The following is a 12,276-nucleotide window of genomic DNA, read 5'->3' as shown; positions in this document are numbered from 1 at the left end:
TGGGAAATGGGGAGCAGCAGGGCTTTGGAGGGAGGATGTGCAACAGTGGGGAGACCTGTGGGCCCTGGAGACCCCGGGATGTTCTTCAGCAGCTCTGGGCTGAGGTTTGTGACTCCTTGGAGAGCACTCGACCTGCAGCCCCAGCTAACAGGGTAGGGGGGCTCCAGCCCCCACATGTGGACTCACCAGGCACTTGGGCTGTGTCAGAAAAGGGTTTTATTGTGTCAGTGAGGGAAGTGCCATGCAAAGGACAGTGACAACACCAAAGTGATGCTCAGAGGGGACTTTGCACAGGCAGCCATGATCTGAGCCAAGCAAGTGCTGCCAATGCTAGCAATTACTGCTTGAAACACGGGATAAACCCCAACCCTTCATTAATTTGGGAATTTGCAGGTATTAGAGCAAGTCTGTTGCCTTTGGAAGACTGAAATATGTAAATTAGATTAATTCTCATTCCAGAGTGTTGTAGCTACCCTAAAACTGTTTATTCTCCAAATTCAAGATTGAATCTAAAAGCAATTAAAACAAAATGTTAAAAAAGAGATGCAGAGAAAGCCAGATACCTCTGTGCTTTCCCAGCTTCCCACATAGCTAAAATTAAGACTTTGGATAGACTAAATTTGGGCCCTCCCAGTTATTTCTTCTGTCTCCCTCCATAGCTGAGTGTCTTTGGCACATGCCTTAAATCTGCCCCTTGTTAAGAATTTGATGGTTTGGATCAGATTAAGCTGCTTTTAAAGTGTGTTTACTATTTCCCACGCCCTGACTCCCAGAAAGCCACTGGAGGGCAGCGCCAGGGCTGGGTCGGGGTCGGTGTTGAGTCCTTTTTCATGTCCAACTTGGCAGTGGCTTCCCTGGGTTTGTGACACTTAAGTCTGGGCTATTTACCAAACCATGAGCTGTTTCCCAGTTTGCTTGGGAATCAGCTCTTTGGGGACGAGGGCAGCACTTTTTGACGCCCTCTACATGCGCTTGGTCTCCCCGTTGGGCTCCAGGATGGTCAGGTTTCCTCTGGCATCTTGATCCATTTCTATTGCTTCAAACAGAGACTTGAAGTTCCCGGCACCGAAGCCCTGTGCAGACAACAGTGTTCCAGACCAGGGGATTTGGAACTGGCTGGGAAAGAGCAGCACTGAGAGCTGGCTGGACATGGGGCTTGATGGCCCTGAGGGCTCTCAGCCAGGATCATCGAGAGATCCTCACACCCACCTGGTGGTTATGCCTCTGGATCACCTCCAGAAACACCGTGGGTCTGTCTTGAACTGGTTTGGTGAAGATCTGGAGCAAGTAGCCTTTCTCATCAAAATCCACCAGGATTTTCAGTTCCTGGAGAAAAGAAGCAGGACAGCAGCTCAAAGACCCAGAGAGGAGCAAGGGGGTGTCTCTGCATCACTCATGTCCCTGCAAAACACTTTGAGGATCCAGTCCAGCCCTGAGCAGACCTTTTCCCTCTTGGGCTGCTCTGACTCACCTCCAGCTTGTCAATGTTCTCCTTCACTTTGATTTTGGCAGTTTTGAGCCTCTCCCGCAGCACCTGGTAGTAGCTGGAAGGCACATCCATGAACTGCATGCCCCGCTGCTTCAGGTTGGTGATCTGCAAGGCACAGGACACCCGGCGTGGGTCAGTTTGGGAGTGGTTTGTGCCTGGAGGATGGCCTGGGACAGGCAGTGTTTGGAGCCAGATGTTTTCCCATGATTTTAGGCAACCTCATCATCTCGCTTCAGGCACCGGGAATGTGAGGGCCCAAGGTGCCCTCTCCAGGCAGTGCAGGGAGCTGACTAGCAAGCAAAGATGCTTCATCCCACCTGACCCCCCATACCTCTGGGGGCCCTTTGGTCTGGAGACAAGCCCAGACCCAGTGCTCAGCAGCAGCAGGGCTCAACCCAGATGTGCCCCTGCCCCAGCTGAGGGCAGGTGTTGGGCTCCAGGGGCTCAGCCCATCAGCCCCGGCTGCCCGAGCTCTCACAGGCCCCCCAATGAGGATGGAGATGCCCTTGGGGGCCCTGCAGACCCCGATTGCTTTAAGCTGGAGGGATGGGTGTCTGCCAGCAGCTCACAGCTGTACACAGGCCCCTTTGCATGGACTCACTGGGCAGTTAATCCTGGTTGTAAAACAACCACGGCACAGAGCCTGTTTGCTCTGCCCGTCGGGTCACAGTCCACCCTGTGACAGGGCTGTGCCCAGAGGTGCTGGGGCAGGACAGGCTGGGACAGGGAGTTCCTGGGGGCACTCACTGCCGAGATGATGTCGGAGGTGTTCAGGGCGATGTGCTGCACTCCGGCCCCTCCGTAGTAGTCGATGTATTCCTACAGGGAAAAGATTTTAATGACATTTTAATGACAGAGCAGCTGCAACTGCAAAGGGATGGGTGTGGGCTCGAAAACATGAAGGCAAAATCAGCTCAAGGGGACCACAAAATGACAGAAAGACACTGTTGATGAGATCAGGGGTACACTGGCTCTGCCTGGTGGCTCCCCCAGGGTTTGGCAGAGCCAGGATTGCTTTCCAGCAACCACCGTAGCACAACAAATCTGCTCCAAATCACTGACCCTTGGTCCCTTTTCCTTCACCAAAGCCCTGCTGGCAGTAGAGGCATCCAGATGGATCAAACACCAGCATCTGCTCACCTGAATCTGGGATTTCTTCTTGCCTGGTGCCGGCTCGTTAATGGGCATCTTAATGGTCTCCTCGTAGTTGGTGACCACGATGGAGCGCAGGGCACTGAACTCGGTGTGCAGCTGCTTGTCATCCACCGACCAGAAGCGGTGGAAGAGCAGGTTCTTCTGGTACCTGCCCAGGCCACAAAGGGCACAATCAACCCTCGTCCCGTCCCCACACTAACAAAGCTCTCTCTGGCTTAATTAGCCTCAGCCACCACCATGGAAGTGGTGAGAGCAGCAGAGCGGTGCTGTTGCTCCATCCCACCTCCCACCAGACCTCCCCACTCTTACCAGTCTGCCACTGGGACCATCTCGAGGTCAGGCTGGTTCCCCACGACATGGTCAACAAAGCTGAGCTTGGCACTCGGTCTGTGGGGGGAAGCCAAGGGGGGTCTCAGCCGAGCTCAGGGGCACCCCACAGCATGAAGGGCTCCAGGGCAAGGCGGTGGGGACCTGTCCAGCTCCTCAATGGGATATCCATCCCACCAGCACGTGGTGACAAAGAGCCAGCCAGGACCCTCTAGAAAGTACTCACAACTTGGGCAGCAGGGGGTCCTTAAAGAGGGGCGGGTGATACCCGGGTAGGAACAGGCCCTTGTAGTTGAGCTTTTCTATCAAGGTGTGGGTGGTGTCACCGTACTGCGAGAGGGAAAAGCAGTTGTGTGGTGGCCTTGTTTATTTTGAGACCTCTCAGGTTCAGCCTGCTCCATGGGCCCCACTCTTCCCTGCCACTTACCGTCTGGATCACCGCAAACTTCACCTTCCCAAATTTGTCCTGCTCCACCCAGGGCTCCTTCACCACCACGGCTCCGCGCTCCTTGGCTTTCTGGACAGGAGAGAGACCCACTCCTGCCACAGCTCCCCTGCGCTGGGGGGAGACATCCCCAGGCCCTTCCCTGCCTCCCCCCTCCATTTCAGGGGGCTGTGCAGGAGGGAGTGGAGGGGCTGCCTACCTGCACGATGAAGTCACAGTCCTCCACTTCGAAGGCGATGTCCTTCACCCCATCGCCGTGTTTCACCAGGTGCTCCCCCATCTCTGCCCGGAGCAAGAGCAGCCGTGGGTGAGCAGAGCTGCTTTGCTTCCCCCTCGGTCACTTCCCACTCCATCCCCCCCAGGACACCTACCCTCATTCCCTGGGTTGAGAGCGGAGGAGAGAACAAAGATGATCTGGTGAGGAAGAGGAGGAGAGGTGAGGATGGAGCTGCAGTGGTGGGGCTGCAGCCCCAGCCTGGGGCTGAGGCATTGCAGGTGATGGATTTCATGGTGCAGACAGGGTTTGGCAGCACCCACCACCACCTCATCTTCCCCCGTCCTGACAGTGGCACCTTTGCCAGGTGTACCAGCCCCCTTACCTTGTCCTGCTTGATGACATGTGACACCACCTCCCTGCTGCCGGTCTCCAGCCCCCGGTATGCCAGCTCCTCGAACCCCAGCTTGTTGCAGTAGTAGGATGCAGCCTGTGGGCAGGTGAGAGCCACCCTGGGTGAAGCTGTGGCACTGGTGGTCCCCAGTTCCCACAGGGCATCTCCCAGTTCCCACGGGGCTCCTCCTGCTTCCTACAGGGCTCCCCACGGCCAGGGCAGTGCCAACAGCCCACGGGGAATGGCAACTGCAGCGTGTGCAAGTCACACACATGCAAGTCACACGTGTGCACATGTGGGGGGGTGTGTGTGTGTCTGTGTGCAGGAGCAGCCCAGCTTCTCTGCTTCCCTCCAGCAACCCAAGGGGAACAAGCTGAGGCAAGAAAGGGCCCACATTGAGGAAAAAACCCAAATTCAGGAGGAAGTGCTGCCTCCAGAGCCTCTTGTACCCAAGGCCCAACCTAACCCAACCGAGAGCCACCACCAATCACGAAACATTTCTGCTCATCTCCTGTTCTGCAAGGTTGGGTGAAATGCAGTTCAGGTTTGAAGCAGAGGGATTTTTAACTCCCCACAAGGCCGAACAACTCTGTGGGCTCTGGTGCCCACAGCCTGAGCCCGGCTAAGTGTGCTGGTTTGCACAGCCCAGGTCCTGCCCCGCACACCCCCGGCAGCCGCCCCTCGCCTTGCGCAAGGGCCACCAAGGCCACGGGCCCCCGGGGACAGGCGCCGAGCCAGGGACGGGCTTCGGGACAGCGGCACATCCCTGGCCCGAGGGGCTGCTGGGACGAACCGCCCCCCCTACAGCCAATGCCCGGAGCGCCCGCCCCGTCCCGGCCACACGTGCCTGGCAGCCACCACCTCTCACCTGCTTGGCATTGCCGACCCAGAAGGTGATGGAGTGGAAATGGATGAAGCGGCCTCGTGCGGGCTAAGAGGAAGGGAAAACAGGGCTGGGAGCTGCTGCTGCTGCTGCTGCTGCCCCCCCTCCCGCAGCACTGCCTGGCTCCAGGGCAGGGAGAAGTGGCAACTGTGACCCTGCAAATGTGTGTCCTGCAAATGCATCTGAATTAACTGGGTGGAACAACCCTGAAACAGCCCTTTTCCAAAGTGCTTTACAATCAAGTCCCACAGGATTCTGCACTGCAGGTTAGAAGGTAGAAAGCCCTGGCTCACCTGGAGCTACAGCCACGGTCCCGGTTCTCCCAGTGCTCCCCACAACTGGCCACCCCAGTGGGCTGCCCATCCGTGAACCCCAGTGTGTCAAAGACTATTTCTGTACCAAAAGCTCTTGAAGAACCACCAGTGCCAGGACAGATTCCCCTTAGCTCTACTCCCCACCGCCACCCAGCCACAATGGGCACGGGTGGTTGGAAGCACTAAAGAAGAAAAAGGCAATGAAAAGGTGCAGCATTTGGAAATAAACGTTGCATGAAATGAGGATTCTGCTTAAGCTTCGATCTGACCCATCATCTCCCATTTGTCACTCTCCTCCCAAACCAGAAGGAAACAAAAAAAAATTCAATTTTTAATACTAATTTACAATGAGGAGCTTGTGAGGCCCAGCCAGAACAGTTTTACTTCTTATTTTACCAGGTAATCAAGGAGTAAGGAATGGGTATTATCTGCACTAACACATCAGGCAGTGGGGCAGGACAGGGGCACGATTCAGCTCTTACCTTTTCTCCCTTGTCTGTGTAAGACGTCTGAAAGAGAATCAGAAAAGAGAGACGTTAACAGGTCATGTACTGCAGCCCCTGTGGAGCTGAATCCAAAGGTCAGGGAGTGAGGAGCAGCTCTGCTGCACCACTTCCAGCACAGTCACTAACAAGTCCCAATTCAAGCAGAGATTAAAGCTCCTGAGACGTTCCACACCACGGAGCCCTGAATGTTTAATTGAATTCCCATCTGCTGCCCCCTCACCATTTTTGTGACCTGGCAATGTGGCAGCAGCAGAGAGAGCCCGAGTCCGGAAGGGCATTTAATATACTGGGGGACGGGGGAGGCTCCTCCTCTGCTCCACCTTCTCCCACCACCAACCCAGGGATGTGTTTGGTTTGGGCTGGGAACTGCCAGAACCGTCCGGGGGGTGGTGGGTGACACACTGGGGCCATGCCACAGGGTCCTGTGCGCCCCTGGCTGTGGAGGGTGTGTGTGTGCAGGGGTGTGGGTGTGCAGGGGGGTGGGTGTGCAGGGGTGTGGGTGTGCAGGGCTGTGGGTGTGCAGGGGGGTGGGTGTGCAGGGGGGTGGGTGTGCAGGGGGGTGGGTGTGCAGCACGTGAGGCTCTGCTGACCCCACAGCCAAACCTCTTGTCCCTGTGGGTGCTGGGCCACGGTGGGTGATGCAACCACAGCAGCACATCCCCCTGCCCCCCCTCTGCCCCTAGGGACACTCACCCCATCATGGGGATGTGTCATCCTGGCCAACGTTGAGCCAGGACAGCCTGCAGAGTCCAGTTGTGTGTGTGGTGCCTGGGCACAGGGGCATGTGGTGCCACTTTCATCTCCAGCGAGCCCAGCGCTGCCAGAGGCACCAAACCATGGGAGCAGCAGGAGGAGGGGACACAAGGTGGCCCTGCCAGGGGAGACACCAGTGTACTAACACCCCACAGCTGGAAGTGGTAGCAAGTCAGGCCACTAGCAGGGCCAGGGGGGATGAGCATGGGGGACTTAGGTGGGTGCCAGTGGCATGGAGGACAGGTGGAGAGGTTTAGTGGTGGGGCTGTCCCCTGCTGCCACTCTCCCTGGGGGACATGGATGCTATGCACCACCCAGGCACGTGTGCACCGGCTGGAGAGGGGCCAGCAGCAGGAACAGGGTCGCTATAGGGCACCAGCACAGCTGTGCCACTCCATGTCACCACCAGCAGAGCTGTGTAACCCAGTGGCAGTGACACTGCTGTGTCACCAGATGACACCAGCACAGCTGTGCCATTCTGTGTTATTGCCACTGCTGTGTCACTCGTGGCACCACCACAGCTGTGTAACCCTATGGCAGGGCCACTGCTGTGTCACCCATGGCACAATCAGAGCTGTGTGACCCAGTGAGAGTGACACTGCTGTGCCACCCAATGTCACCACCAGAGCTGTGTAATCCAAGTGACACTGGTACCGCTGTGCCACCCCACATCACCACCACAGCTCTGTAACCCTATGGCAGTGACACTGCTGTGCCACCACATGTCACCATCAGAGCTGTTAAGTGGCAGTGACACTCTTGTGCCATTCCACGTCACCACCACCACTGTACCGCCACATGCCACCATCAGAGCTGTTTTACTCAGTGACACTGCTGTGCCACCCCATGTCACCACCAGAGCTGTGTAAGTGGCGGTGACGCTGCTGTGCCATGCCATGTCACCACCCCTGCTCTGTAACCCAGTGACGGTGACACCGCTGTCCCACCCCGCGCTGTCCCCGCCGCGGTGCCACGCCCTCCCCGGTCCCTCTGGCCCCGCCCCCGGCGCTCTGACCCCGCCCCAGCCCATCTGGCCCCGCCCCGGTCCCTCCGGCCCCGCCCCCACGCTCCCGCCCCGCCCCCCCCGCCCCCGTGGTCCGTCCCGGCCGCCGTCGCTGCGGGTCCCGCCCGTCGCGCCCGTCCCGGCCATGGCGGAGCCCGGCGGGGGCCGCCCCGTCACCGTCAGCGACGTGCAGCAGCTGGTGCGCAGGAAGGACGAGATCGAGGCGCAGATCAAGGCCTGCTACGAGCTGCTGGAGGGGGTCGGTGCCGGGGGCGCGGCGGGACGGGGGGGGCGCGGGGCCGGGCAGCGCTCCCGGCCCCATCCCAACCCCATCCCGACTCCATCCCAACCTTCTCTTCCCTCTCAGCAAAAGGGCGTCGGGATGCACGAGCCGCTGGTGGACGCCGAGGGCTTCCCCCGCAACGACATCGACCTGTACCAAGTGCGCACCGCGCGGCACAACATCATCTGTGAGCGGGGAACGGCGCGGGGGCCCTTCCCGGGGCTGGGATGGGCCGGGAGCTCGGGATGTGTGCGGGAACCCGGGGTGTGTGCGGGAACCCGGGGTGTGTGCGGGAACCCGGGGTGTGTGCGGGAACCCGGGGTGTGTGCGGGAACTCGGGGTGTGTGCGGGAACCCGGGGTGTGTGCGAGAACCCGGGAGGGCCCCTGCTCTGTGCCGGCCCCTGCGCTGGGTAAACACCCTGGAACGGCGGCGACACCCTTTAATTCTCTCAAACCCCTCCATCTGCAGCCTGTTCCTTGTAATTCCTCAAAATTACCTGCGCTGAGCGTGTTTCCCAGCGGTTCTGCTCAGTGCTCGGAGCTGGCGGATCGGCTGAGTCAGTAAACGCTTTTGTGCACGTGTTGCTGCGGCAGCAGCATCAAAATTCTGCCTGTGCTGTGGAGCCCTTTGGGATCAATGCAGTACAGCAAAGCTTTTCTGGGGTGTTTGTAGGATAAACTTTGGGTAAGAAACAGCCTGGCGTTTGTTTCGTCCCTATGCCCTGTCTTTGGGGAGGGGTTTTGCTCTCCATGTGTAACAGTAGGTGACGTGACGGAAAGAGAACTTCAGCTTTCACTGTGTTCTCAGGGATTGTGGCACTCCCAGCCCTGCTGCCCTCATGTGTTTACCAAAATTTGTAGGGTGGTTTTCTCAGCGTGTGATTTTGGCTGATAAACATCTGCCAGGCTGGCAGGAGGCCCCAGCAGATAGACCAGGACCAGCAGAGGTTCTTGCTGAGCTCAGAGACACCCAGAACACGGTTCTGCAGAGGGACTGAGAGGCCTTGGGTGGAACCTTGTGCTCACAGTGTCACCCACAGGTCTGCAGAACGATCACAAGGCCTTGATGAAGGAGGTGGAGGAGGCTCTGCACCAGCTGCACGCCCGAGAGAAGGAGAAGCAAGCCAGGGATGAGGCAGAGGCCTTGGCAGAGGCCATGAGCCAGAACCAGAGCCTGCCACAGCCCTTTGCCAAAGTGAACGCTGTGACCCCGGGATCCCCTGCCAGTGTCTCGGTAGGTTGGGGACAGCTCCTGGGGAAGGCTTTGTCTGGAGCCAGAGAGAAAACATAGCTGATGGCTTGGTCTGTCTCTTGTTAGTAAGTGGGAATAAGCTGTAGGGTTGATTAGGGTGTCCCCCCTTTGTTTGGTCACACTGGGGTGTCCTGTGCATAGAGCATTTGCTGTACAGGAACGAGGTGGGTGCTGTCTCAGCTGTATCTTGGCACCACACAGCTCATCCCACGCCTCACTGACCATTCCAGCCTTGGTATTTTTTTCCCATAAAATAGGACAGAGGAATGAGTACTTCCCTCCTCCTATGGACATGGAGAGGGTGTGATGTAGTTCAGCTGCCTGAGTGGTAAGAAGGGTCATAACACCACTCTGTGCTGGGTGCAGGTGATGCTCCTGTGTTACTCCCTGTGTTATTACCTGTCTTTGGAGAATGCAGATGCTCATCTCTCTTTCTCTGTCCAGGGACTTCAGGTTGATGACGAGATTGTGGAGTTTGGTTCTGTCAACGCAAACAACTTCCAGAACCTGCAGAACGTTGCCACAGTGGTGCAGCACAGCGAGGGGGTGAGCTCATTTCTGCCGTGACTGCATTCTCTGCCTGGCCCTGTTAGCCACAGCTTTTTCTATGGAACTTGGATCTCTGGAGTTATCATTTCTCTGTCAGAAAGAATGTCAAGATTCAGTCTGTGCTGTTGTAGCCTTGTTCTCTCACAGCATTGAGCTAATTGCTGATGGATGGGAGAGCTGAGAGGTGTGTGCTCTTGGCTGTGGGCATCATGTTGTCCCTGCAGCAGCAGCCAGCATTGCTGTGCCACCCTTGTGGACTGGCCAAAGAATCTGCCACAGCCTTAAGTGCTCTATAGTGGAAGTGAGAAATTTCCTGGAGATGTCTCCACACAAAACACTCTCTTCTTCCAGTTACAGCCATAGGAATAGGAATGGGTGCTGCTGCAGAACAGCTCCCTGGGCTTAATGTTCTGGTGCTTCAGGAAAAGAAAGAAGAAGAGAGCTGACTTGCTGATGGAAAACTGAAATATTTCTTTTAATTTTTATTTTTTTCCTCCCTTTCAGAGACCCCTGAGTGTGACTGTGATCCGTGGTGGCAGGAGGGTGCACGTGGGGTTGACTCCGAAGCGCTGGGCTGGGAAAGGCCTCCTGGGGTGAGCTGATGTTTCACTTCCTAGAGGGGATGAGGCTTTCAGCAACTCAGAACACATTTTCTGAGCAGGGCCAGCTCTGGGCTCTGCCCTCAGTGTGTCACTGCACCCTGTGACAGACTGGGAGCTGGAAGTTTTGCACAGGAACACAGGGAGTCAAGTTCCATGAGAGGAAGGTCTCAGGGGCTGGTTTGTCTGGTAGAGGTTATGGAGGGTCTGATTCGTCCCATGTTGGATCTCTTGTTGGAGAACTGAGATTTTCATGTTTCCTTCTATTCTTTTCTTTTTCAGCTGCAATATCATTCCCCTGCAAAGATGACCATCACTTAGAAAACAATAAAGCTGAAGCTTGTGCCTGCTTTCTGGACTCTGATCTGGTTTGAGAACTTCCCCACGTGTTGTTGCTGTGACCTCTGGTCCCAGAGCCTGAAGGGGTTCTGGCAGAGCAGGGCCTGCCTGCAATTCAGAATTGCACTGGTTGTCAGTGTAGAGTTGCAAGATGTGGATTCTCACCTCTTCTATGTTGGAGCACTTTAGAATAAGGCCCTAGAGAGACCCAAACCTCTCTTGATATAGGCTCTGAAGAGCTTGAAATGCTCTTATTTGGTGATAATGGAACATTCCCTTTTTCCCCCTCTAAAATTCCTCACTGAATATCTTGTAATACCTGCTAAAAACTTCTAGAGCACTTTTTGATGCCTCTCATAGTAGATGACAGGTAAGAAATACGCAAGGTTGATACTTTATCTTCCCCACATTACCACAATTTTTAAAGTCACTGAACATGCTGAAAAGATTTTTGGAATGCCCAGTTATTTTCAGTCAGTGAGATAAGGAATAGGGGTTATAATTCTACTTTTGTTTACTTTTAGTAGTTCATGTTGTTATGATAAAAGTGCTCCTAATCTGGCTTCTCTCTCTCTCTTTTTTTTAATTTTTTTTTGTATTTATTTGTGGGAATTGGCTTTGGAGTGTTGTCCTGGTTTCAGCCAGGACAGGGGTTACCTTTTTGTGCCTCCCATTCTCCTCTCCATCCATGGGGAGGGGGGGAGTGAGGGAGTGGTGCTGGGGTGTTTTCAGTGGGAACACTAAATTGGGGAATACCATTCCTAACCCACAACAGGTTTGAGGGGATTTCGGGGACGACTGGTTTGTTTTAAGCTTGTTTCCAGTTGAACTTCAAAATACTCTCTCAAAACAATAAAGCTGAGTGTTGCCTCTCTCCATTCTCGTAGAAGTTATTATTTGGGGCAGAGTTGAGTGGGTTAAATGCAAACCTGCACAGACACAGAGTAATGACTCCTGACCTTGCAGAGCCCAGGTAAGCTGCACGCCCTGCAATAGTGCTTCATAAACAAGTTTTGGCATAAGTAACATATCACTGGTAAGGAGCAATTTTGTAATGATTAACAGACCAGAAACAGACTGAAAAAGTGGACTATTAGAGGTGAGAACAAAAGCAGCATGTGTGAACAAGCCTGATGCACTGAACACGCTGCCTCCTTGCACGTGGCAAGAGATGGGGAGTTATGGTGGTGCATCCCACTCTCCCCCCAGCCAAGGAGGGGTAAGGACCAAAATCTGCTTTGGTAGGGACCAAATCCTGCTCCTGAAGCTGCAGAACTCCCTGATTGTGCCACAGAGGAGGGGTTGGAGCAGTCTCTCCAGTTCGGGGAGATAGTGGGAGCTGATAACAAAAGTCCTTTCTGCTCCCAGCAGGGTGCCAGGCTCTTGCTGCGCAGAAGGAGAAACATATTTAGAAATTGTTATTATTTGAGCTCAACAGCAAGGCTGGGTCAACAGCTGGGAGCACTTGGAGCTGATTATCTGCAAGGGTGAGGCCAGAGCGAGGAGGGATCCCTGGGATCAGGGTCCCCTGTGCAAGTGCCATCCTGGCAGAGAGCTGGGGATGATGGGAGGACCTGGCAGGGGATGGGGGATGAGTTTTCTTGCTTTGACTCCACTTTTCCTGCTCAGGGGAGCCACGGGAGCACAGCTGCCTACAACTCCCTGGTGGGTTATTGGGTGAAGATCCCTCAGGGCGGGAGTTTGGTCCCAAAGGGCTCCGGCGATGCCAAGAGGGGCTTTGTCACAGCCACGAGCGGGATTTGGGCTCGG

At 55.7% G+C, this 12,276-nt stretch overlaps 2 protein-coding genes across 3 annotated transcripts; one reads left to right on the top strand and one right to left on the bottom strand.

Moving 5' to 3' along the window:
• Positions 1 to 199: 199 nt before the first annotated feature.
• On the bottom strand, positions 200 to 6,175 carry HPD (4-hydroxyphenylpyruvate dioxygenase). Of its 2 annotated transcripts, none has more exons than XM_064675085.1 (14): positions 5,950 to 6,175; positions 5,704 to 5,733; positions 4,893 to 4,955; positions 4,016 to 4,120; positions 3,788 to 3,830; positions 3,616 to 3,698; positions 3,399 to 3,488; positions 3,198 to 3,301; positions 2,954 to 3,031; positions 2,630 to 2,792; positions 2,237 to 2,308; positions 1,472 to 1,594; positions 1,210 to 1,326; positions 200 to 1,073 (listed from the first exon to the last, which is right to left on the bottom strand). In XM_064675085.1, exons 1-14 carry the CDS (start codon positions 6,136 to 6,138, stop codon positions 963 to 965), a joined length of 1,371 nt encoding a protein of 456 aa, XP_064531155.1. In that variant the 5' UTR covers positions 6,139 to 6,175; the 3' UTR covers positions 200 to 962. The 2 variants fall into 2 exon arrangements, with proteins under 2 accessions (XP_064531155.1, XP_064531154.1); XM_064675084.1 differs by having other exon boundaries at positions 5,704 to 5,730; positions 5,948 to 6,059.
• A 1,392-nt stretch (positions 6,176 to 7,567) lies between these two features.
• Positions 7,568 to 11,384, top strand: PSMD9 (proteasome 26S subunit, non-ATPase 9). Its single transcript, XM_064675062.1, has 6 exons — positions 7,568 to 7,742; positions 7,851 to 7,953; positions 8,808 to 9,001; positions 9,464 to 9,565; positions 10,073 to 10,161; positions 10,450 to 11,384. Exons 1-6 carry the CDS (start codon positions 7,629 to 7,631, stop codon positions 10,475 to 10,477), a joined length of 630 nt encoding a protein of 209 aa, XP_064531132.1. The 5' UTR covers positions 7,568 to 7,628; the 3' UTR covers positions 10,478 to 11,384.
• The last annotated feature ends 892 nt before the right edge of the window (positions 11,385 to 12,276 follow it).

This window comes from Pseudopipra pipra, chromosome 18 (genome assembly GCF_036250125.1).
Source record: "Pseudopipra pipra isolate bDixPip1 chromosome 18, bDixPip1.hap1, whole genome shotgun sequence".
Lineage (NCBI taxonomy): Eukaryota > Metazoa > Chordata > Aves > Passeriformes > Pipridae > Pseudopipra > Pseudopipra pipra.
This window is presented reverse-complemented; position numbering and strand designations above follow the sequence as displayed.

Excerpts from the sequence above, each read along its gene's own strand:
- HPD (XM_064675085.1), bottom strand. The coding sequence starts at position 6,138 with ATGGCCCCAGTGTGTCACCCACCACCCCCCGGACGGTTCTGGCAGTTC. Across the intron at positions 4,956-5,703 it reads ACACAGACAAGGGAGAAAAG|CCCGCACGAGGCCGCTTCAT; the intron begins GTAAGAGCTGAA and ends CCTTCCTCTTAG. Across the intron at positions 3,302-3,398 it reads AGTTTGCGGTGATCCAGACG|TACGGTGACACCACCCACAC; the intron begins GTAAGTGGCAGG and ends TCCCTCTCGCAG.
- PSMD9 (XM_064675062.1), top strand. The coding sequence starts at position 7,629 with ATGGCGGAGCCCGGCGGGGGCCGCCCCGTCACCGTCAGCGACGTGCAG. Across the intron at positions 7,954-8,807 it reads CGCGCGGCACAACATCATCT|GTCTGCAGAACGATCACAAG; the intron begins GTGAGCGGGGAA and ends TGTCACCCACAG. Across the intron at positions 10,162-10,449 it reads GCTGGGAAAGGCCTCCTGGG|CTGCAATATCATTCCCCTGC; the intron begins GTGAGCTGATGT and ends TTTCTTTTTCAG.